The 21,776-nt window shown below is 38.2% G+C and overlaps 2 protein-coding genes across 8 annotated transcripts in view; one reads left to right on the forward strand and one right to left on the reverse strand.

The window, feature by feature from the left end:
• cdca7b (cell division cycle associated 7b) overlaps positions 1-8,156 on the forward strand; it is a 42,464-nt gene extending 34,308 nt beyond the window's left edge. For all 5 annotated transcript variants that reach the window (XM_067410922.1, XM_067410921.1, XM_067410925.1 and 2 more), the window contains 9 exons: positions 57-131; positions 810-929; positions 1,007-1,393; positions 1,731-1,793; positions 1,941-2,111; positions 5,574-5,717; positions 5,795-5,944; positions 6,178-6,314; positions 7,815-8,156. In XM_067410922.1, coding sequence (XP_067267023.1) covers positions 57-131; positions 810-929; positions 1,007-1,393; positions 1,731-1,793; positions 1,941-2,111; positions 5,574-5,717; positions 5,795-5,944; positions 6,178-6,314; positions 7,815-7,836 — 1,269 coding nt within the window. In that variant the 3' untranslated portion in view covers positions 7,837-8,156. The remainder of the gene's footprint in view (positions 1-56; positions 132-809; positions 930-1,006; positions 1,394-1,730; positions 1,794-1,940; positions 2,112-5,573; positions 5,718-5,794; positions 5,945-6,177; positions 6,315-7,814) is intronic.
• Positions 8,157-10,278: 2,122 nt separating this feature from the next.
• Positions 10,279-21,127, reverse strand: sp4 (sp4 transcription factor). Of its 3 annotated transcripts, none has more exons than XM_067361375.1 (6): positions 20,569-21,127; positions 20,137-20,222; positions 16,961-18,407; positions 14,743-14,947; positions 14,197-14,396; positions 10,279-12,439 (listed from the first exon to the last, which is right to left on the reverse strand). In XM_067361375.1, the coding sequence occupies exons 1-6, from the start codon at positions 20,573-20,575 to the stop codon at positions 12,189-12,191; spliced, it is 2,196 nt and encodes a 731-aa protein (XP_067217476.1). In that variant the 5' UTR covers positions 20,576-21,127; the 3' UTR covers positions 10,279-12,188. The 3 variants fall into 3 exon arrangements, with proteins under 3 accessions (XP_067217476.1, XP_067217474.1, XP_067217473.1); XM_067361373.1 differs by lacking the exon at positions 20,569-21,127 and adding an exon at positions 20,300-20,514; XM_067361372.1 differs by lacking the exon at positions 20,569-21,127 and having other exon boundaries at positions 20,137-20,514.
• Between the last annotated feature and the right edge of the window lie 649 nt (positions 21,128-21,776).

Raw genomic sequence — 21,776 nt, forward strand, 5'->3', positions numbered from 1 at the left:
CTAATAATAATCATAATAATATATGATTAATTATAATTATTTAATGCTTGTTCCAGGCGAAGCAGCTGGACGTGACGGATCTGTCCGAGGACAGCAGGGACAGCATCCAATCCAAGGGATCCTGGAAGCCCGTTAGTATCATCTACAGAAATTATGGGGCCCCTGGAACTGATTTGCATTGGGATTTTTGCATTATTATATATATTTTTTAATAATGGTATCAAAAAGTTTGCTGTACTTTGATGTCAAACACTTCAAATGAATCAGCTAATCGGATACCTGAACAATTATGGCTGTAACTTGATGAAATCAGCAGCAAATACAGAAGTAGCTGCAAAATATGAATATAATATGGAATGAAATATATCAAATGCTAGAAAACCAAGGAATTTCAAATATATGTACTTTGGTTCTATTCTCACCCCGGTGATCTTATTTTTCCACGATTTGATTGTACAAATGGTCCTGGGAATTGAGTTGTTGTGATTCACACAAGCAGAACACAATAAAATGCTGCCGGTCCCAAGACACCCTCCATCTGTCGTGAGGAAACCTGAGGGTTCCTTTACCACCTACAAACAATGCAGGTCCAATAATGCAAAAGTCACATCAGGTCTGATTAATAAGCTTTCTGCATTTGTATTAGAAATAATAAATATACTAGAGAAAATGCAAGACTGTGGCAGGTCTCCTTCATGCTGTTTATCTCTTGTGATTTGGCAGCTGCAGCAAAACAGCGCTATTAATAATTGAGTTGGTTTTCGCACAATCCAGGAATAATAATGTGTTCTGTCACTCTCACGTCGCAGGATGTTTGCTTCAGGTCCAAAAACATCCCAGATGAGCTGGCGCAGGCCTTCATGGACACAGACAGCGAGGGGGAATTCCAGGGTTTCTCCAGGGAAGAGTGTGATTGGAGAAAACCGATGGTAATCCCATTAACTTGGAATATTTGCTTCAAAACAAAACATTAGATATAATCATAACAAAATCATTTCACATGCAGAGTGAGGGGTCTGATGAAGACAGTGACGACAACGGCTTTTATTCTGATGGGGAGGAACCAGCGTCTAAAAAGAAGCGCAGCTCTGGACTGTGCGTCGCATTCAAGTTTCCTGCCAAAAAAAGTCCCACCCCTAAACGGAACACGGCCAAAAAAGGCAACAAAGAGGCCACGCCCACGGCTCCACCCGTCAGCAGCAAGCCCGCAAGAGGAAACAGGAAGCGGCGTGAACCGGAACCATCAAAAGAGCTTGTTTTATGTGAGAGTAAACGTGCTGAGAGCCAATCAAAACCCTCTGATCACATGACCAATGTGGAGAGTCTACTGACAGACGAAGAGATGCAGATACTGAGCAAAAGGGCCAAAAACATTCAGGAAAATAAAGCAATGGTATTATTTTAATTTATTTTATTTTAAAATAATAAGTTTTTTTACTACATTTTATTAATTTAAAATGGTTTCATATATATTTGTAACAATGTTTAATATAATATTTTCTTTTGAAATTAATTTTGTTTTAAGAAATTGGAATGTTTTTAATATAATATTAATTCAAAACGGTATTTTTATATATATGTTACATATTTAATAATTTATTATAATCATAATTTAAAATATTAAATAATAATAATATTATAATTGCAACTTATTTAATCATTTTAATAAAATATGGAGTTTTATATTCATTTTTTTTTTGTAATATCTTCAAAACAATCTTTTCTTGCAGCTTGCAAAACTTTTCGCAGACTTGAGTTCTTTGCCTGAACTTCCTTCTAAAACGACACCTACAGTAAGAGCCCACGATCACCTGCAGCAAACACCTACAGAGAGCTCAGACCTCACAGAATATACTAGAAAATGACTTTCTTTCTTCCAGTGCAATTACAAAATGTATGTTGTTGTTGTTTTAATGATGGTTTTTCTTTGCCCTGAATAGAAAAAAAAGAAGCCATCCACCCCAAAACGTCGTTTTTCAGAGGTTCAGAGCGAGAGGCGGAACCCGGGCCGCAAGGCCAGACCCCCTGAGCATTTTGGGATAGAGACGGAGGACAAACCAGTCCCTCAGAAGAGACAGAGCGGCCAAATCGACATCAAGCGCCTGATGGAGGCAAGAAACAGACACAAATCACTGAACTGATTTCATCAAAGTCATTTAAATGTAGTGAGAGTGTAGCATCATACAATCATAACAACAATCGTAACAAACTTGCATAATGCCAGCTAGGCATGTGACGGTATCAAATTTTCCTGTTGCGATTAATTGATGAAGCTTTTATCACGGTATACGGTATTATCACAATATTAAAATAAGTTGCAAAACCATTTTTGTCATAGTTTAACAGGTTTAAGAACTCTTTTTGCAATAAAACAAAAACAACTCTGACTGAAATTTTCAAACAGATTAAAATGCAAAAGAATTAGGCTATAAAGAACAACAGATAACACTTTACTCTATTTAAGAGTAAGCTACATTTGTTACAGAAAGTGTTATTTTTTGTTAATGTTAGTTTAGAAACACAACTGATCATTGTTAATTTTATCTCAGGTCCATTAAATAAGTTATTTGATTTTAATAATGTTACTAAACAGTAACTAAGAAATGAACATTAATTAATAATAATTAATACTTTATAAGTATTTTTATTGTCAATTTAGTGATAATGAATTAACATGTTAACTAATGAAGCTGTATGTTTTCAAAGTTTTACTGAACAATAACAAATAATCCAGAACATTTCTAATCATTAGGGCATGTTGTAGTCCAGATTAAAATATAAAAATGTTTAGGTTTGACAATAAATATCCTTTTAAGTCTTTTTTAAGTATTCAGTATTTGGTGCTGTGATGAACAACACTGAGATTACAAAAAAATGAATGGCTGTTTGAAGCATTTTAAAAACTTCACTAGCGCAGTTACTTTGTTTGCAAGGTTTCCGTGGTAACCGCTGCACGCTGCTGTTCCATCAGCGCCCTCTGCTGTCAGAGAGTGAACGCGCACTTTCATTCAGCTCGTCTCCTTCACTGGTTCAGTCATGTGCATGAGCGCGTGTCCTTTTGACGCAGAATACAGCGGTGTTGTGCATTTTATAGGATTGATGGGTAAAGTATTCTTAATTGCCTTATAAAAAATTAATAATTGGTAATAAATTATTATTTACGGTATTCTGAAGTGCCGACGATTACAATATCGTGCATATTCATTGAATAGATTGTACACATGTTGAGAAGATGCAGTTTTCTGCACAAATCAAATCCAGTTTGATGCACTTCAAAAAGATGGAATTGATACAGTAACTATGGCATCAGTTTTACCGTTCGAATCAGTAGCCGCTTTTCCACTGTGGGGCCAGTGCGAGCCAGGGCTTTCAATGGGCTGGGCTGAAATTATGATTTGTCTGATTTCTTCAAACGGTCCTATATACCATGTTTATTAAAGAAATGGTTAGCGCACATTGTCTTTTGCATCGCATTTAAACATTTCTGCCTTATACGGTGTTTAGAATCAACATCGGATCACAAACTGAAGACTGAAAGTGAGTTTTGAGCGAAAATGTTTTTAAGATTTTAATGCTGGTGTTAGCTGGTAACCTATATGAAATCATCCGTGGCGCTGCCGTCTCCAGACTCAGATAAACTCCGCCTCTGTTCACGGCCACTCCCTCAAGCCCGAGCTGGCCTACTTTGGACCAAGGCATTCAGAGGGCCAAAAACCCTAGCCATTGGCCCAGAGGAAGCCCTGACGAGGCACAATCAAGCCCTGGAAGTGACAGCGGACACATGACTGGCCCTGGCACGCATTAGCACACCTGCTTTTGGTCCTACAGTGGAAACGCAGCTACTGTGTATCAAGTGCTGAGGAAGATTGATTTCTGACACGTGCTGTAAGCTGTCGGCCAATCACAACAGACTGGGTCATCTGAGTCTAGAGCAGGCTCTCAGAAAGGAGTGGTTTAGAAACAACGGATCGTTTATTGAATCTTTTCAGATACTGAGAGAAAAGAGCTGATGCTGCAATGTATATTATGAGAAAATTAACCTGTTTTTCACCTTGGATGCATGTAAACCTGTTGCAGGAGACAATTATGAACATTTTACAAACCAAAATAGGGGAAATTTAAAATAATTACTATATATATATATATATTTTTTTTTTTTATCTATTATGAAGTATATTTTTTTTATTAAGATAAAACATTAAATTGTGTATTTTGTAGGGCTGTCAAAATAACGCATACATTTTGATTAATTAATCTGAGAAAAAATAACGCGTTAAAAAAAAGTAACGCAGATTAATCCATTCTGTATTGACCTTTGAACCTGGAGCCATTCTAGCCGACTGTAAAATGAAGGAGGGAGACGACTGCTGCGCTGACGGACAGAACGAGCAGAGCTCCTCCCTCGTGCGCGCGATCTCTCGCTGTCTTCAAAGTAAGCATCGTCTTCGCACTCTCTCTAACTCACACATAATAATCTAAATCAACTGACACAATGCTTAAAGTTCGTAAGACCGAATCCATGTTTCACGAGGCGCATTCGGAGAATGTTTTTCCTGAATAACCGCTGGGTGTGAATAGTGCTCAAAAGAACGTCACCTCATCTTCTCTGACAGGCGCCCTGCACGTGCAGCTGACATAAACCACACTTTCAGTAAACAAAAAGAAAATCCTATCCAGTGGTGAAGTGTTTTCTGTGTTGACAAATCTTTTGCGATGTCCTAATAACAGTCGCGATTCACATGCAACGCGTCAACGTCCGCTAATGTCCGATTCGCGACCTAATGACTCATTTGAACACATTCATTTTAATGAATCATGACAACAACTGATCTGTCCACACGGTCTACAATGAATCATTTACTCGAACAACTCTGAAATGAGAACATAAGTGTGCTTACCCCATTTAGCAAGAGTGGTTAGTAAAATTAGCCTTAATAATCCACAATATTTTCAGGTTATTTAAATGACAATGTGTAGTAAATTAGGCCTACCTATAAAATCAGTTAGTTTAGACTGGAGTGAGGTGAAACCAGAACAAAGCGAGTTGTTGTTAGCTGGTGTAATCAATTGTATATGGTAGAAAATTATATTATTTGTTATTATAACTTCTAAATGCTACTTTTTAATACTTTTCAGGTTTAGCAAAAAAGCATCTTCTCTTACAAAGCTATAAAATCCCTTTTTTTTTTTTTTGCAAAGAGGGCAAGAAAGAATTACAGTGAGAGTGACGGGTACTTTATTGTCAGTATCGGGCTCGCAGATCACGTGGGTAGGGCACTTTTTACTGTTTGTGTGGATGACCATGTCTGTCACCACCGAAGACGAATTGAAATATTTAATACTTTCACAGCAAAAATGATGAATGCGATTAATTTAGATTAATTAATCACAGAGTATGTAATTAATTAGATTAAAATGTTTAATCGATTGACAGCCCTAGTATTTTGTAATATATGAATTGTATTTTTGGTGCATTATGTTTCCCTGAATCGAATTGAAAAATTCCTGCTGTAAATCTCCCCCCCTGTGAAGTTTTGTTTATTGATCTCACGCTGGTTTAGTTTTTCACGTAGGTGAAGGAGGGTCTCGGAGACGTGCGGCCCAAGCAGAGGAAGCGGCGCTCTCGTGAGTCCATCCGTATGCCGGAGGACATCACCGAAGAAGAGCTGGAGAACGTCGCCGATCGCGCCAAAGACAAGATCCTTGATAAAGAAAATGTGAGCGGTGCATCACTGTTGTGTTGTTCCTTTGCATGTTTGTTTATGATGCAGTAACATGACCCGTGCGCTCTCAGGGCAGCACATGTCACCAGTGTCGTCAGAAGACCCTCGACACCAAGACAGAATGCAGGGGGATGTACTGCCAGGGGGTCAAAGGTCAGTTCTGCGGCCCCTGCTTACGCAACCGCTATGGAGAAGACGTCCGCACGGCTTTGCTGGATCCTGTGAGTCCTTTGAATCAGTGTTATCGTTGACTGAAATTATTGCAAACAACACTAACATGTTTTAAGCATGCATTTTCTGTATAAAATGTAAAATTCTAGATAATACTCTTGGAAAAAGTAAAACTTTATGATAATTCACCATTTGGAAACATTTAAACAAATTTCAATTATGAAACTGGAAGTTTTCTGCGAGTGTCCCAGCCGTCTCATGGTGTCTCTTGTGTTTCCTGCAGACGTGGGAGTGTCCCATCTGTCGAGGAGTGTGTAACTGCAGTCTGTGCAGGAAGCGTGACGGACGCTGTGCCACCGGCGCTCTCACCAGACTGGCCAAATTCTACGGACACGACAATGTCAAGGAGTACTTGGAGAGGTTAGTTTTTCCCTAGGGATTCACAAACTTTATACATGTATACTGTGGTGAAAATCAAGTTTTTAATGTTGTTTATATGTCTGTGTGGTGTTTTTAATATGCTTTAAGACAAACCATGTGCAAATTCATATGTCAACACCATTGCTGACGATTTTCTCCTTAAAACTGCAGTGAAAAAATGAGTCTCAAAAACACGCTTTGAAACCGCCCCCGTTTCCTGCCATCACAAACATGTAACCAATCCCGTCCTATCGTAATTTCTAAGGATACTGATTGTTCGGAGGCAGCTGCCAGAGATAGTGAACAGGAACATGGTTTGTGTAACATTAATAACACATTGTCAGCTGTTTGATAACATAGTCAAGCAAAAGGCTAATCATTTCACTTATCGTTGTGTCGACGCTGTAGAGAGCGACACATAAAACGCTTTACCATTCTGATACATGGACTTGTATTTTCACTTGCCATTGTGTAGCGTTTACTACAGTTCGTGACTGGATCAGGTAGTCAGAGATGATGTGAGTGGAGGCGGGGACTCATTTGCATATTCATGCATATTAAATGAAGTAAGGGTGTAGAGTTACATGCCAGCTATTTTAAAGCATGAAGAAATTATTTTCACAGAGAAAAAATGTATTAAAATATGTGATTGTGATTATCAAAGAAGAGTTTTAAGGGATTATGCCTGCAGGGGGACTTTAAGATAATATTTCAACAATTTAACAACACTTTTGTATGTTCACGGTTCTCTGATGTTGATTAAAGGTCACATGACATGCAGGTAAACAAAATATTTCATCTTTTTTTTTTTGTAATTTTTTTTTTTTTAATTATTATTATTATTATAGATCTGTATTATACATTTTAGATATTTGACATTTTTCTGAATTATTAGCTTTTCAATGTACAAACCACACCCATGACCCTCATAATAATTAATATAAAAAAATCAACTGCCATCCTACATTTTTTTTAATCTATTTTAAAATTTCATTTATACATTTTATTTATATTTTCCTTATGTAAATAATTATTAGCTTTTCATCAATTCACAAACCACTCTAATAAATATTTGAGCTATTTTACACTTTTCTGATGTAATTATTGGCTTTTTATCAACTTGCAAACCATGATAATATAAATATAAAATATATATAATAATAATTAGGTGTTTTTGCAGTTCCACTTGCGGTTCCCTCATTAACCCCAGTTTGGGAAAGTGATTTTTGTAAAAAGTCTCTTTTCACCATCAGTTAATCAGTGATAGATAAAATCAAGTGCCGTCATGCATTTGTTTTTCCTCATTGAATATCCCGTTTCACTCTGAGACCTGTCACATTGCAGAAGTCAAATGTGAATGCAGTTTCATTCTGATGGTTTCCTCTATAAATGCAGTCACATCAGCATGAGTCTGTCGGCGTGTGTCGTGATAGCAGAGACCGACAGCTGCTGGACTTAAGTCTGAAGGATTTTAATGTAGCTCTATGTTTTTGTTTCAAGTCTACAGAAGGATGTCGAGTGAAGCCAGATCGTGTGAAGGAGAGACACCTGTGTGGAATCAAACTGAATCTGCTCCACATGTTTTACTCCTGACACTTTTAAAGTTTAGCGTGGAAACACTGACGATTTAACACCGTGTTCAGCACGGATATGCAAATCAGTAGTTTCTCTTATACTGAGTTTTTACTGATTTTATTTTTGTTTTTATGAGTCATACTGTACTGTTCTCTTGCATATTAAACAGAGATATCATGAAAGCGTGTAACAGATTACAGAACCTTCTCTTATTTGCACAATTTGTGTTTTTCTCTCTCTGAAAACTTTTTGGAAATTAGAGTTTTAATAAAGGTCCTTTTATTTCACATTTTACATGGTCTTTTTATGTTGTGAAATATTTGTTTTTAAAATATTCATGATGCTTAAAGGTAGGGCTGCACGATTAATCGCATGCTATTCTCACGCGCATTTCGTCAGTAAAGCCGGTTCCCTGATTACCGCTAAATCGCCATCACCTGCTTTCAAATGAAGCGGCATTTAATAGACAGAGCCGTAGAACACTGAAAAGCCACGCAATATCGCGTTCATATCGCAGATGAATCGCCTGCGATAATGAACGCGATATTGCGTGGCTTGTCTGTGAACTACGGCTCTGTCTATTAAAAGGCGCTCCGTTTAAAAACAGGTGATGGCGATTTAGCGGTAATCAGGGAACCGGCTTTACTGACGAAATGCGCGTGAGAATAGCATGCGATTAATCGTGCAGCCCTACTTAAAGGGTTAGTTGACCCAAAATTGAAAATAATCTCTCTCAAGATCCATTAATGTACTAAAAACATATTTAAAACAGTTCATGTGAGTACAGTGGTTCAATATTAATATTGACGAGAATGTTTTTGGTGCGCCAAAAAAGCAAAATAACGACTTATTTAGTGATGGCTGATTTCAAAACACTGCTTCAGGAAGCATCGAAGCATCAAATCATGATTCGGATTGCATGTCAAAACGCCAAACTGCTGAAATCACATGACTTTGGTGCTTTGAACCGCTGATTCGACACGCTGATTCATAACGCTCCGAATCTTCATGAAGCAGTGTTTTGAAATCGGCCATCACTAAATAAGTCGTTATTTTGTTTTTTTGGCGCACCAAAAATATTCTCGTCACTTTATAATATTAATATTGAACCACTGTACTCACATGAACTGATTTAAATATGTTTTTAGTACATTAATGGATCTTGAGAGAGGAAATGTCATTGCTGGCTATGGAGGCCTACTGAGCCATTGGATTTCATCAAAAATATCTTAATTTGTGTTCTGAAGATTAATGAAGGTCTTACAGGTGTGGAACGGCATGAGGGTGAGTAATAAATGACAGAATTTTCATTTTTGGGTGAACTAACCCTTTAATGATTTTAAACCTATTTTGTTAATTTTTGGCAAAAACTATTGGTTCACTTTTTTTCCTGTCTGTCTTTCTCTCTGGTTTAGTTTGAGTGTTTATGAATGGAGTAAAGCATATTATAAATAGTATCCAAAGTCTTTCTTTCTGTCATTAAATATCATAAAAATTGTTTGCCTAAAATTGACAAGGACAAATTACATTAAGTGCAGGTACAACAGATGAAGTCTGGCTTTTCAGTACAGCCATCTAAAATGAGTGCTGTGCTGCAAAATCAGATAAATATATATGAAATATAATACAAAATATTATTTTAAAATAAAAATTAGATGCATAGTTTTTTGCAAACCTGTCTCTATGCTGAGAGTCATCAATTCCCAACCAGAGAATCTATGAATCTCATTATGTTTATCCTACAGTATGAAATATTAACATAAAACTGCTGAGACATGTCACATGAACAGTTTTTGTAGAGAGACAGGTGCTGGGTTACTGTCTCGATGCAGACTGAATGAGTGACAGACACACACACACACACACACAGCAGCTGTTAAAGTGGATAAAAGCTTCCCTTTTGTGGCGCACTGCAGGTACAGAGCTGTCAATCAAATGGAGAAAAGAACAAAAGAGATCCGCCCACCTGCCCACCTGAAACCTCCTCCACACATCATCATCCTCACTCCTGCCCTCCTGTCACTGACTTCACCACTCGGCAGATACTCGAAGTTCTTCTGTTCTTCTACAACCCAATTTGTCACTACAGCGGTCCTTGATTCTGAGTGGTTGAGCCGCGTTCGAATCCGGATACAGAGTTCGAAATTCGAATACTCTATGAACACGCACTTGTGACATCATTACATCGGTATTAGCTCATGTTAGCTCAGGTCCATTAGATAATATTAACACAATGAATAATGTATTAGTAAATGCTGAAATGAACATAAACTAAGATGCATTATTTATATAATAACCTTATTGTAAAGTGTCAGGTTGTTAAAGCTCATGCTGTGTAAATAAAACCACAGATTGAAATAAAGAATTCGACATGGACATGTGATATTTAAGACAGAATTACTCACTTTAATTTCAAGTGTTATGCAGGCAAAGATTTTTTTCTTTTTCCTCTTTTTGTTTTCTTACCCATTAACATAACACGTTTGTACAAAGTTATTTTAAAAATATCAATAAACTGCAGCCTTTCAGGCTAACCTGGCAAAAAAATTTATTATCAAATGCCATGAGGACAAAGGAACATCTTAGAAAAATGATTTACAAATGAGGTGTCACTAGAAAAGATTAAAGAAAATCGCTCGCCACAGAAAATATTACCAAAAAACATCTATTTATAATTGTTTGGTATCAACCATTTCTTTTTAAACTTTTTTTTTTTTTCTCATTTGAAACACGGTCATGGTGCGAAACGTCAGATAAATTAAAAGCCATGGTTTTACTTCTAAAAGGACCACGTTTAGAAATAGCAAATTGTTACTAAATAGAGATCGTTAGCGGAAATGAACCATGCAGCACGTCATAACTGCATTAACAGCGCACAATACACATTAGCAAATACTAATAGAAGGATAAATAATAAATTAGACACACTCACACACACACAGGTGGCATGTACTCGTGCTGTGTGAGAACCAAAAATGGGTTTGAAATTAAATCAAACCGAACTAAACGAGCGCGGGAGAACATAAACTCACGAAGAAGAACGCCACACCACAGACTTCTGAACATCAAACTCATCTAAGTGGCTTCAGGGTGACCTGGAGACGTCCGGTACCGGTCCAGAGGGAGGGTTTGGTGCACGTAACAGGGTCGAATCTCTTTGGAGAGCGCACGAAAGTCGTCGGGCGACAGGAGGACACATTAACGCGAATCGGGAGGATCTTTACCTGGGCGAACGAGGGCTGAAGCGGATCATCGCGCTCGTTCCCTGGCCACAGTGTTCGCCATCATCGTATATAAAAAGATTAACACGGTCACTACTGAATATGTTTGAAAACACAGTCGAAGGCCCACGTCCCCCTACCCAGCCGTAACATAGTGGTACTGCAGTGTTTTTAAGGCATCAGAGTACAGTTTATATGACTTGAGATAAGAGAGAACTTCTCTAGGTGTTTTTCTTCAACCTATTCTACCCCTCGGTAATGTAAACATGGTTTTACAAAGATTGTCTTTATAGTATTGCCTTCATTTAACATAGCATGTCTTAGAAAGCTAGATTGTTTTTTATCTTTTCCTTTCTTTCTTTCTTTCTTTTTTTTTTATTTCTAAAGAAATCGTAACTGGAATGCATTATTTGTAAATCTAATGTGCTTTTCTTTAAATAGCCCGTCTCTATAATCTCGTTTCTCCTACATAAAAGATTGACTGCTGATAATCCAAACATGCTGAATCATGGAACCGATTCAATGGTTGAATCCTAAATGCGAGGCTGTGATTGGCTGACGCTTCGCAACGCGCTCCAATCACAGATGACATCACTCTTCTAGCTTGTGCTGAGGCTCTAAACATGTACTAAATATCTGTTTGCTGCTCATCTTTCAAGCCTGTTCGTAAGCAAAACCACAGACCAACGCGTGAAGCTCCGAGATTCTCATCCCCGACTGTATATTTAATCCGTAACCACTCTGAAAACAGATAAATATCATTTTTTCTTGTGCATAGCGACATCTTCAGGAGCATCTGGGAACTTTAGTACTTCTTGTGCTACTCGAAAGAAAACAAACGCCTTCGTTCAACGCGCATGTTATGTCTCTTAACAGCTCATACTATTTCCATATTTCCTTTAGATTATTCTTTGTCATAATATCTGATAGTATTAAATTTCCATATGAAAAATCGAGTACGCTCAAACAGCTGTCCATCATCAATAGAAAAAGAATGAGGAACATAAACAAATAAACATATAAACAGAAGAACAAACAATATCGTGGTGCTTTTAGCTCATAATATTTGGAGGGAAAACTACTCAAATTCCTCCTCTAAATTGTTTGAAGTCGTGGGCGTGGCCGGGTTCGAATCCTGCGAGAGTGACGCCACGGTGACGATCCTCGGCGAGCCCAGGACCTCGTCCACCTCTTCCTCCATTTCATCTGTGGTGATGATGGTAAGTGCTGCCCCACCTTTTTTGTTCTGGTGGGTTTTGATGTGCTTTGACAGGTGGTCGCTGCGCATGAACCTCTTGGAACATTCCGGACACTCAAACCTCTTTTCACCTGACCAGGACAGAGACAATTGTTAGTTTATTTAGATCAGAGCAAGAAAAAACAGGCAATACAATACAGATAGCTAGAGACAAAGGTGGCCCATTGCCAATACAATATTGATAGTATGGCAAATGAGACAGAGACAAAACTGTAAACATATACATGTTCACGATGCAAACGTTTTTCCAAAAGGAAGCAAAATTATGCTGCCTGTTTAGAGCGGGTGGTTCGAACAGGTAGTGTTACATATGTGTTACATATGCTTCACGAAGAAGGCAAATACCAGAATGAAGCTAGAGAAGTAAAAAAATCCTCTAAGGCCCTGTTTACTCCTGGTTTTAAGATGCATTTTGGTCGATCGGATCACAATGAGTTTTCAACTACCTCTGGAAGTGGTCGAAAGTGGACAAGCTCAAAACATTTTAGATCCTGTAGAGTCATCCACTTGTGATCCGATCGATCCGATCAGATGTGTAGTGAAAAATTAAGTTTAAAAATATGATTGTAAATATAAATATAGCTGCGAGCAGCAAATATCGGGGTTAAGGCCTTTAAGCACATGCGTAAAAAGGTATTATGTTTTATTTAGCAAGCCTGTAATCATCTTGATCATAAATGGAAAAGACCATTTACAGCCAATACAGGCAATTTACCATAGGAAATATATGTTTTTTAAAGCTTTTTAACAGTTATCAAGGTTGAGACAAAAACTTAGGACTAGTTTACCAAAGTTGGTTTTCGAAATAATCTCCAATATTTAATGAACAATTCGATGGACATTGGCGGTCCTAGAGGCAAAGTTGCTCAGAATGAGGAGTTCTACCATGTGGTCTGAATGTCGTGGGTATGTGAAAAACGCAAAAGCGCCCCCCGGTGGCCGACTTCTTTAGAATTTCTCACAAGCTTCTAGGGCTGTGAGTCAGTCAGGCCCAGTGAGTTTCGTTCCTGTCGGCCTCCGTTAACCTTGTCTAATAGCTGCTCAAACTTCATTGGCCGATGATGGACATGTTTTTTGAGATACGTCAATGTCCTGATAGACAATCATGGCACCTCGGACAAAGACACTGCACGCCATTTTTCAAGTCAACTGGGACTAACGGTGGAGTAGTTATAGCCGTTTTCATGGGTTTTTTTATGGTATAGCGCCACCAAGTGGCCAGTCACTGCATTCTTTTTCACACAACCACAGAATGAGCTCTTACATAAGTGTGCTGAGTTTTCTGAAAATATCTCATTCCTTTCACGAGTTATAGCCATTTTAGTAAAAGTGGCTCCACCAACTTTGAACGTTTTGGTGGCTCTTAGGGACCGTGAATCAAAATTTTAACTTTTTTAATTATAGACTTATATATAGAATTATCAGACACCAGAGAATCTTGCTGAACTGGTTTGTTCCAATCAGGCTAAAATCCAAGGACTATTTTGCAAAAGTAGAATCCAAAATACCCGAAATCAAATCCGAGGCATACGTTCATACTCCCCATCAGGCCAATCAGGAGGAGCCTTGGTGATGTTGTAGATGTTGTGAGTACTACCAGCCCTCAAAGTTTCTACAACTAACGGTTTGGTCTGCTGGATCACTTTCATGGGAGAATGCTGATCCTTGGAAATTTTAACAATTACAAAAGGGTTTCAGCACTAAAAATATAAACAATATGATGGCAGTCGAGTAATGACAAATAAAGCCTGTAGTTTCCTGTGCATGTTTTTCATCCTGTTGTGTGCATGTGTGCTGATTCCGAGCGACTGTGTGATTGTTTGCGCACCTGTATGCGTCCTGCGATGCCGCTGTAGCTCGTCGCTCCTGGTGAAGCGTTTCCCGCAGAAGATCCAGTTGCAGACGAACGGCCTCTCTCCCGTATGCCAGCGCAGGTGAGCCCTCAGGTGAGACGTTTTTCCGTAAACCTTCCCGCAACCCTCCATATGACACACATGCTGTTTCTTCTTTGAGGGGTCACTGTTGTTTCTGTCAAAACAGCAAAATACACAGAAGTGATGTTCAAAAATGCTTTACCTTGTCAAAACACAAATTATATTTTTTCAAATTAATTTTTTTAGCAGTTGAAAAAGGTACTTTTTTTATTTGTGTGTGCATTTTTGTAGTCATATCTAAATAAATAATAATATAGTAATATAAGCAATAATAAGCAAAAAAAGAAGAAAAAAGAAGAAAAAAAAAGACCAAGCCTAAAACTAAATGGTGTGTAAAACTTTCCACTCGAAGTCTTTTAATCCTCTCATTTAATCTCTTCTGGTTCCTCCACTTTAACTCTCTCATTTTACACTCCTTTCCTTTTTATTTCCTGACGTACCTCCCCTCTCCATCCCTGCAGTTGGGGCAGGAACAGGCCACCCTGCGCAGCCTCTTGCTGGGTTGACCTTCCTGGTCAGACGGGCTTTGGACCTGACCCATCTGGTCTGGGCTTACTGCGTTCAGGGTCGTGCTGCTGATGTTGCCAACAGTGACCGTCACTGGGGTGGACTGAACTTTGACCCCCTCTTGACCCTGCTGCTGACCTGTGGGAATTTTACAAACATTACTATTGATTAAATCACTCTGTTAACTGTTGATTGCAAGAACTGTTCAATGGATACAAATAACTCTTGCAAGTTTTGGGAAATAACGAAAAAATAAGGTTTGGATCCTAGTGAAAAAACCTGTGCCAAAATGAATTTAAAATACATTTATTTCATATTAAGTATACTACAAAAAGCCAATAACATATTTGCTGAGATATCACTTGAGAGTTACTGATATAAATATTATAATTAAACTTTATTTGGAGTACTTCTTTATTGTATGTGTCTTAATATTAAGCCTAAAAAGTGTTTTAATATCACTATTAGTAAGGATATTATGATCACGGTATAATATCAGTCTTTAAATGCAGGATATTTAAAGTGTACCTAAAGTATACTTGCAATAGTTCAATTTTAGCACATTTAAATATACTTAAGTATATCTTAAGTTGGGCCTCAGCACTACCTCCGGATAACCAAAGAGTGCATTAAGTGCAAAATTAGTTGTTGCAATTTAGCAGACTTCAAATATACCAAAAGTACATAAATATGTAAATGTATTTGTAGTATACTTAGCAATGCATTTCAAATACATATTGGTATATTTATTTTTTTACTAAGAGATATCATTTAGACCTTAAAAAGCAAGTTTCCTAAATTAGTGAGTCATGGTGCTACCTGAGTAAAGTTCATTTCCAGGAGAAATCTGTTGAAACAGCCCTTCTTTTCCAGGGTGGAGCCAAACTTGCAAAGGGCACTAACAAAGAGTCTGAAATCTGACACCTTACGAAGGATTTGGAAGCAGCATTCAGACTCTGACTTATAAAATATAAATGCCTTAATTTGCAGTTTTACTTTATGAGTAATAAAGAGTGTATGGGAAAACACACAACTGCATTTCATGCTACTGTTCCACTAGTTTACAAAATTAAGCCCTATGCTTTCAAATTAAGCATTAAAAACAGTTCAAGAAACATTTACATTTTACAGTAGATATATGGTTGAAAGTATAAATACCTTACAAGTTAAAAGTAAAATGTCTTACTTTTTGGATAAATTTTAAAAAATAAATAAATTGATAATTATTGCATAACTTATTGATTGGTGCTGGATCATTTCCAGATCATATTTCCCCTAAAAGCATAAGGAAAATTAAATTATATTTTTCAAATTTGAATGAGGCCTATTTTTAGAATAATAATAAAATGTTTTGCTTCATTACTCTTTTTTTCCCCCAATTAGAACACACCCCATATTTTATTTTATTTTTTATTACTGTAATCCAAAAAAATAATAATAATAATAATTATTATTATTATTATTATTAATTATTTTTAAGGGAAAATATGCTTTCTTGTCATATATGCAAAAAATAGTCCTAAACATATTTCATTTGTTTGTGGCTATATACGTTTTTTAATTAAAATTGGAAAAATATAATTTATTATTTTTATTTTTTCCTTTTGTTTTTGGGGTGGAAACATGTTTCAATGAGATTCTCCAACTTAAATTTTACTTACATTTAGGGTTGCAAATTTCTAGGGACTGTGTAAATTTCCGGAAACTTTCCACGAGACTTACCCTGGTGAATTTTGGAAATATTCCAATTTGGAAAATTAACAGGAATTTACTGGAATTTATGGGAATGAATTGTAAATTTTGGGAAATTTATATAAATTTCTATATAAATTTGTGTAAAATGTATCATATACAAACATTCTGTTTGGTCATAATAACATGAAATAACATTGTTATTTCTTTTTTCTAATTTTATTCTAATTTGATAAATATGTAAAATAAATATTTTTTATTGCAGCAATTGTTATGCGTGTGTTATTTATTTCAGAGTCACATGATCCTTCAGAAATCATTCTAATTTGCTGAACTGATACTCCGTTATCAATGTTGGAAACATTTGTGCTGCTTAATACTCCCATTTCACATCACAACACAATACGGTTTTCAACAGGTGTCACATGACACACGGCTGCACAGGTGGGAGGGTCTTACCTTGCACACCGGTGATGGTGAGCGGGACGCCCTGCACCTGGACTCCAGCCGTCCCCAAACCTGCGATGTTCACCGTCTGCACCCCGGTCCCAGAGGGCAGCTGGGCTGCGGTGAGCGTGATGGGCGACCCTCCGAGCGTCAGCGGGGCGATCTGAGTGAAGGTCCCGCCACTTGCGTTTGACGCCACTGGGGCGAGTGTCAGCTGCTGGGGCATGCCTGCATTCTGGACCTGGACGGTCTGCCAGCTGATCTGCCCTGAGGGGGTGAGCGTGGGCGTCCGGATCAGAACCTGTGTCGGGTTCTGGAAGGCCTGAAGCTGGAGGTTCTGCTGAACCGGTTGTAAAGTCTGTCCGGGCTGGATCTGTATGGAGCCCTGGACCATCTGCTGCTGGGGCGACTGGATCTGGATCTGCTGGAGAACCGGATGGCCCACAATTTGGAATTGCTGGATTTGGCCAGCCTGATCGGATGCAGGTTGGAGGCCGTTGGACTGAGCCAAGTTCTGTGCGTCTGTCTCGCCCGACTGACCATCCTTCTGGCTTTCAGCAGCTCCGACGGATGCTGTAGATAACGTTGTGCCATCCGTAGAGGTCACGACGACGGAATCGGTGCCCGTTGCAGTCGTCGTGCAAGTTGAAACGCCGGTGGATTCTCCTGTGCTAGTGACAGTCGTCGTTATCAGCTGGTTTCCATTGGAAATACTTCCGTCGGCTGATTGGACCAGTTGAACTGAACCTCCCCCTCCCGCTACGTTATTGATAACCGGAAGAGCCAAAGTCACGCCACCGAGGTTAATGGGTAACGTGGTCACCATAGGCGTTTGCGTACCCTGAATGGTCTGCAGTTGCAGAGGAAATGACGGCCTGATTTGAAGCGGAATCGTCTGGTTTTGAGTGACGATGCTGGTCGATCCCGTCCTTTGGGGCGTGGCCAAAATGGCTTGGTTGTTCCCGGTGGGAATTAGCTGGATCTGTTCTGGCTGAACGCTTAAAGCTGCGGGGTTACTGGGGCTTATTTGTATCTGCTGTCCGTCTGCGGTCTGAAGATGCGGGATGACCTGGTACTGAATCCCACCTGACGAGTTCGGCAAATTCTGCACCTGGATGATTTGAAACTGTTGCTGTTGCTGTCCGGCAGGTGAGTTATTCGAGCCGACCGCCTTGACCTTCCGCCCCGCGCCGCCTTCATTGGTGGCCACGTTAGTACCAGCCTGCTGAATGTTGTCCTTGGTAGCAGTTGCAGGGGAAGTGGCTATGATCTGCCAGCCGTTTCCTGTTAGCTGTGCAGGAACCAGCTCGAGCTGCTGCGTGGGGTTCTGGAGTTGAAGCAGGCCCTGGTTCGGGTCGATTATTATCTGCTGTTGTGTGGCCGCCTGACCCTCGCTGCCAACACCTCCTATTTTACTGCACGTCGCTGCGAGCAATGCAAGAGGAGACGGTTGTGCATCCTACACACACACACACACACACACACACACACATACAGTGAGATGTCAGTGTCAGCAGATGTGGGCGGGTTCACAGGAAGAGTAAGTGGGCGTGTGAACCACAGTCTCTCTATTTCCCGATCAAGGGCTCGAGAGACAAACTCTTCATGACAAAAAACTCATTCTAAGGCTTTTCTTCTAAAAACAACTTATTAATATTATACTAACAAACATTTAACATAGTGGGTTGCAAAAGTCTGTAAACACTAGTGAAAATGCCTCTAAATTTTTTTCCATTACAAATAATATTTCTTATATATATATATATATATATATATATACACAATGTTATTTTTATTTACATTTACAAATTAAATATACTTGTGTGTAAAATGTACAAGTATTGGAAAATATATTTTGCTCATATTAATTATATTATTATTAAAAAAATTATATATTTTATATATATATATATATATATATATATATATATATATATATATATATACACACACACAATGTTCTTTATATTAACAAAATAAATATATTTTAGTAAAAATGTTCAAGAATTTGATACATGTTCTCTTTGTTGTCACAAAAATAGATTTTATATTAATGTATATTATATTACATCATATTATTTTTCAAAAATATATTTGAAAAAATGCAAGAATTGGAAAATATATTTTTCTTAAATTATTATTATTGCTTTAATTGCAGCAACACTTGAGCTGACATTACAAAACATGATTATCATCACTGCTGTCATTTCTATATATCTATATATATATATATATTATATATATATATATATATATATATATATATATATATATATATATAATATATTAAAGTAATTATATATTTGAGTGAAAATGTACAGAAATGTTAAAATATATTTGCTTATATTAATAATATATTATTTTTAGGGCTGTCAAATCAATTAATGTTTACATAATATATATGTATATATATATATATATATATATATATATATATATATATATATATATATATATATATATATATATATATATATATTATACATAACAATATTTACACACACATATATAAACAAACTTCTATGTTAGATGCGATTAATCAATTTAACAACATTAATAATTATAACAGCAGCACTGACCAGAACAAAACATGATTATTTATGTTCTTTTTGTTGTCTCAAAAATTATATTTCTTATTTATGTATATTATGTTACATTATTTATCTTGTTTTTCAAAAGTATATTTGAGTGAAAAATGTACAAGAATTCTAAAATATATTTTGCATATATATATATATATATATATATATATATCTATATATATATGAACAAAACTTGTTTATCATGTCTTTGTTGTGACAAATATGGTAACATTTGATTGGTGACCAAGAAATAGAGCCGATTCTTATATAATTTATTTGATGCCATGTCTTACATTTTCCAGTGTTCTTGGTTTCAAACCTAAAATACAGTCTCAGGCTTTTGGACTCCACTGTAAGTTTGTGCAAAATCATCATAATGAAATGTTTGTTCCGACTCTGAAATGCTAAAGATTAAAAGTGTTTCCTAACACAGTTCACAATTGTTTTATCAAAGAATTGCAAAGCATAACAGGTTAAGACAGGAACAGTGTGTGTGTGTGCGTGTAACTGTGCAGCGAAGCGCCCTGCAATAATCAGGAAGTGCTTTCAGTGCAGAAACAAGTGGGCACTTTGAGCGACACATTTCAAGTCAAACTTCACTGATACCTGTGATCCGGAACTTTTCCCTTTCGTACCCCCTTCACCTCCACTGGCTTTCCCCCCATCTGTGGCCATGGCTTCCTTCTTTTGATCTGCAAAAAAGTCAAATGTCAAACCCAATGCAAACATGAACTAAGAGTTGGAAATCAAATATGTAATGCCACATTACACTTGCAAAGCATTCAGCAGCACCAAACAGCATATTGAAAAGATCAGGTTTTATAATGCAAAAGCCTTCAGGACATCTAAACACATCAATATCTCCAAAAGCAAGGTTTCCTATCCATTACAGGCATTGCATAAGACCCAAAACTGATCAATGGGCACAAATAAACAGCAGATCCCATTTAAAGTGGGGGGACAACGATGGATAGATAGCACAGACGCACGCATGGAGAATTAAGGGGTGGAGACGCATAAGGAGGGGAGGGTACGTACCACTCATTCCGCATTAATAAAACCCGGAGAGGAGTTGTTTAAGAGAAAAAAGGCCGGACGCCGTGGAAGGCAGGCAGAAGGCAGGCAACAGCCCAGCAGAAGGACGGCCTATTTTCTCCAGCGGCCGCAGACTGTGGCGCAGCTCTGACGCACGGACCCACCCCGCCAGGAAGGGCGGTGCCAATGCAAAAACACCCTTCAATAACGGAGCACAAAATGCCAAGCGAGTCCGAGCGGGTCGGGTTGAACAGCGGCGGTCCCGTGTGCGTTGAAACCGGGCCTATCTGTGCCGTTAGATCCGGAATTAAATAATATTCCTCCGCGGATATATGTGCAGGTCTGTCAGAGATCTCCGTCTGCGTGAGGGCCCACCCACTTCCATTTAAATATCTATGAATGCCAAACCATCATGCCTGGGCTATTTCGCTCTCTCTTTTATCTCTCCCGGAAGTATTTGTATGAGATTATTCGGCGGAATTCACTCGCGACATTTCCCGAAATTCCAATTGTTCACTTTTTTGATGCACAATTGCATTTGAGGCACACTAAAATTGCTGTGGCTTTTGTGGGCGGATGCTCCCCTCCCACATATTCAGATTGGATGGGAACCGACTGTGGGCGTGGTGACGTTTGGGGCTTGTAGTTTCGAACGCGCAAAGCGTCCGTTCAATTCTAAAGGCTGTGGACTACAACTCCCGTGACGTTCGGCTCCGACGCGAGTGACGTTCCGCCAGGGGGAGTTATCATGTTCGGTTGTACGGAATGAAGAAGGGCGGGCTCTTGTGGTATGTGGGGGTTGGGCGAATGGAAACGGGTGGAGAAACACGAACCACCGGCCCAGTTCGGCTTCACACGCGCACAACCCACTCACAAATACACGCCCTGAAGTCCATCACGACTGTTAAATAAAATAAACACATCGTTACAACTGCAGTGTGTTGCTTTTGCAATAGACAGACCTTAAGTATTTGGACACTTCAGTCACACGCATGAATGTCATTGATTACATAACAATATCAAACAACGTGCCATTTATTTTATATTAATAAAGCACAAGCGTACTTTTAAAGCAAAGTTTGTTTGCTGCAAAGCACATCAATCATTTAAAAGCTGTTTATTGGATATTTAATGTGATGAACTACATGCAGTTCCTCTGAACACCTGTGAACTTGAGATCTTCATATAAACACTAAAACACCAGTTGAGGC

The sequence above is a fragment of the Chanodichthys erythropterus genome, chromosome 15, assembly GCF_024489055.1.
Source record: "Chanodichthys erythropterus isolate Z2021 chromosome 15, ASM2448905v1, whole genome shotgun sequence".
Lineage (NCBI taxonomy): Eukaryota > Metazoa > Chordata > Actinopteri > Cypriniformes > Xenocyprididae > Chanodichthys > Chanodichthys erythropterus.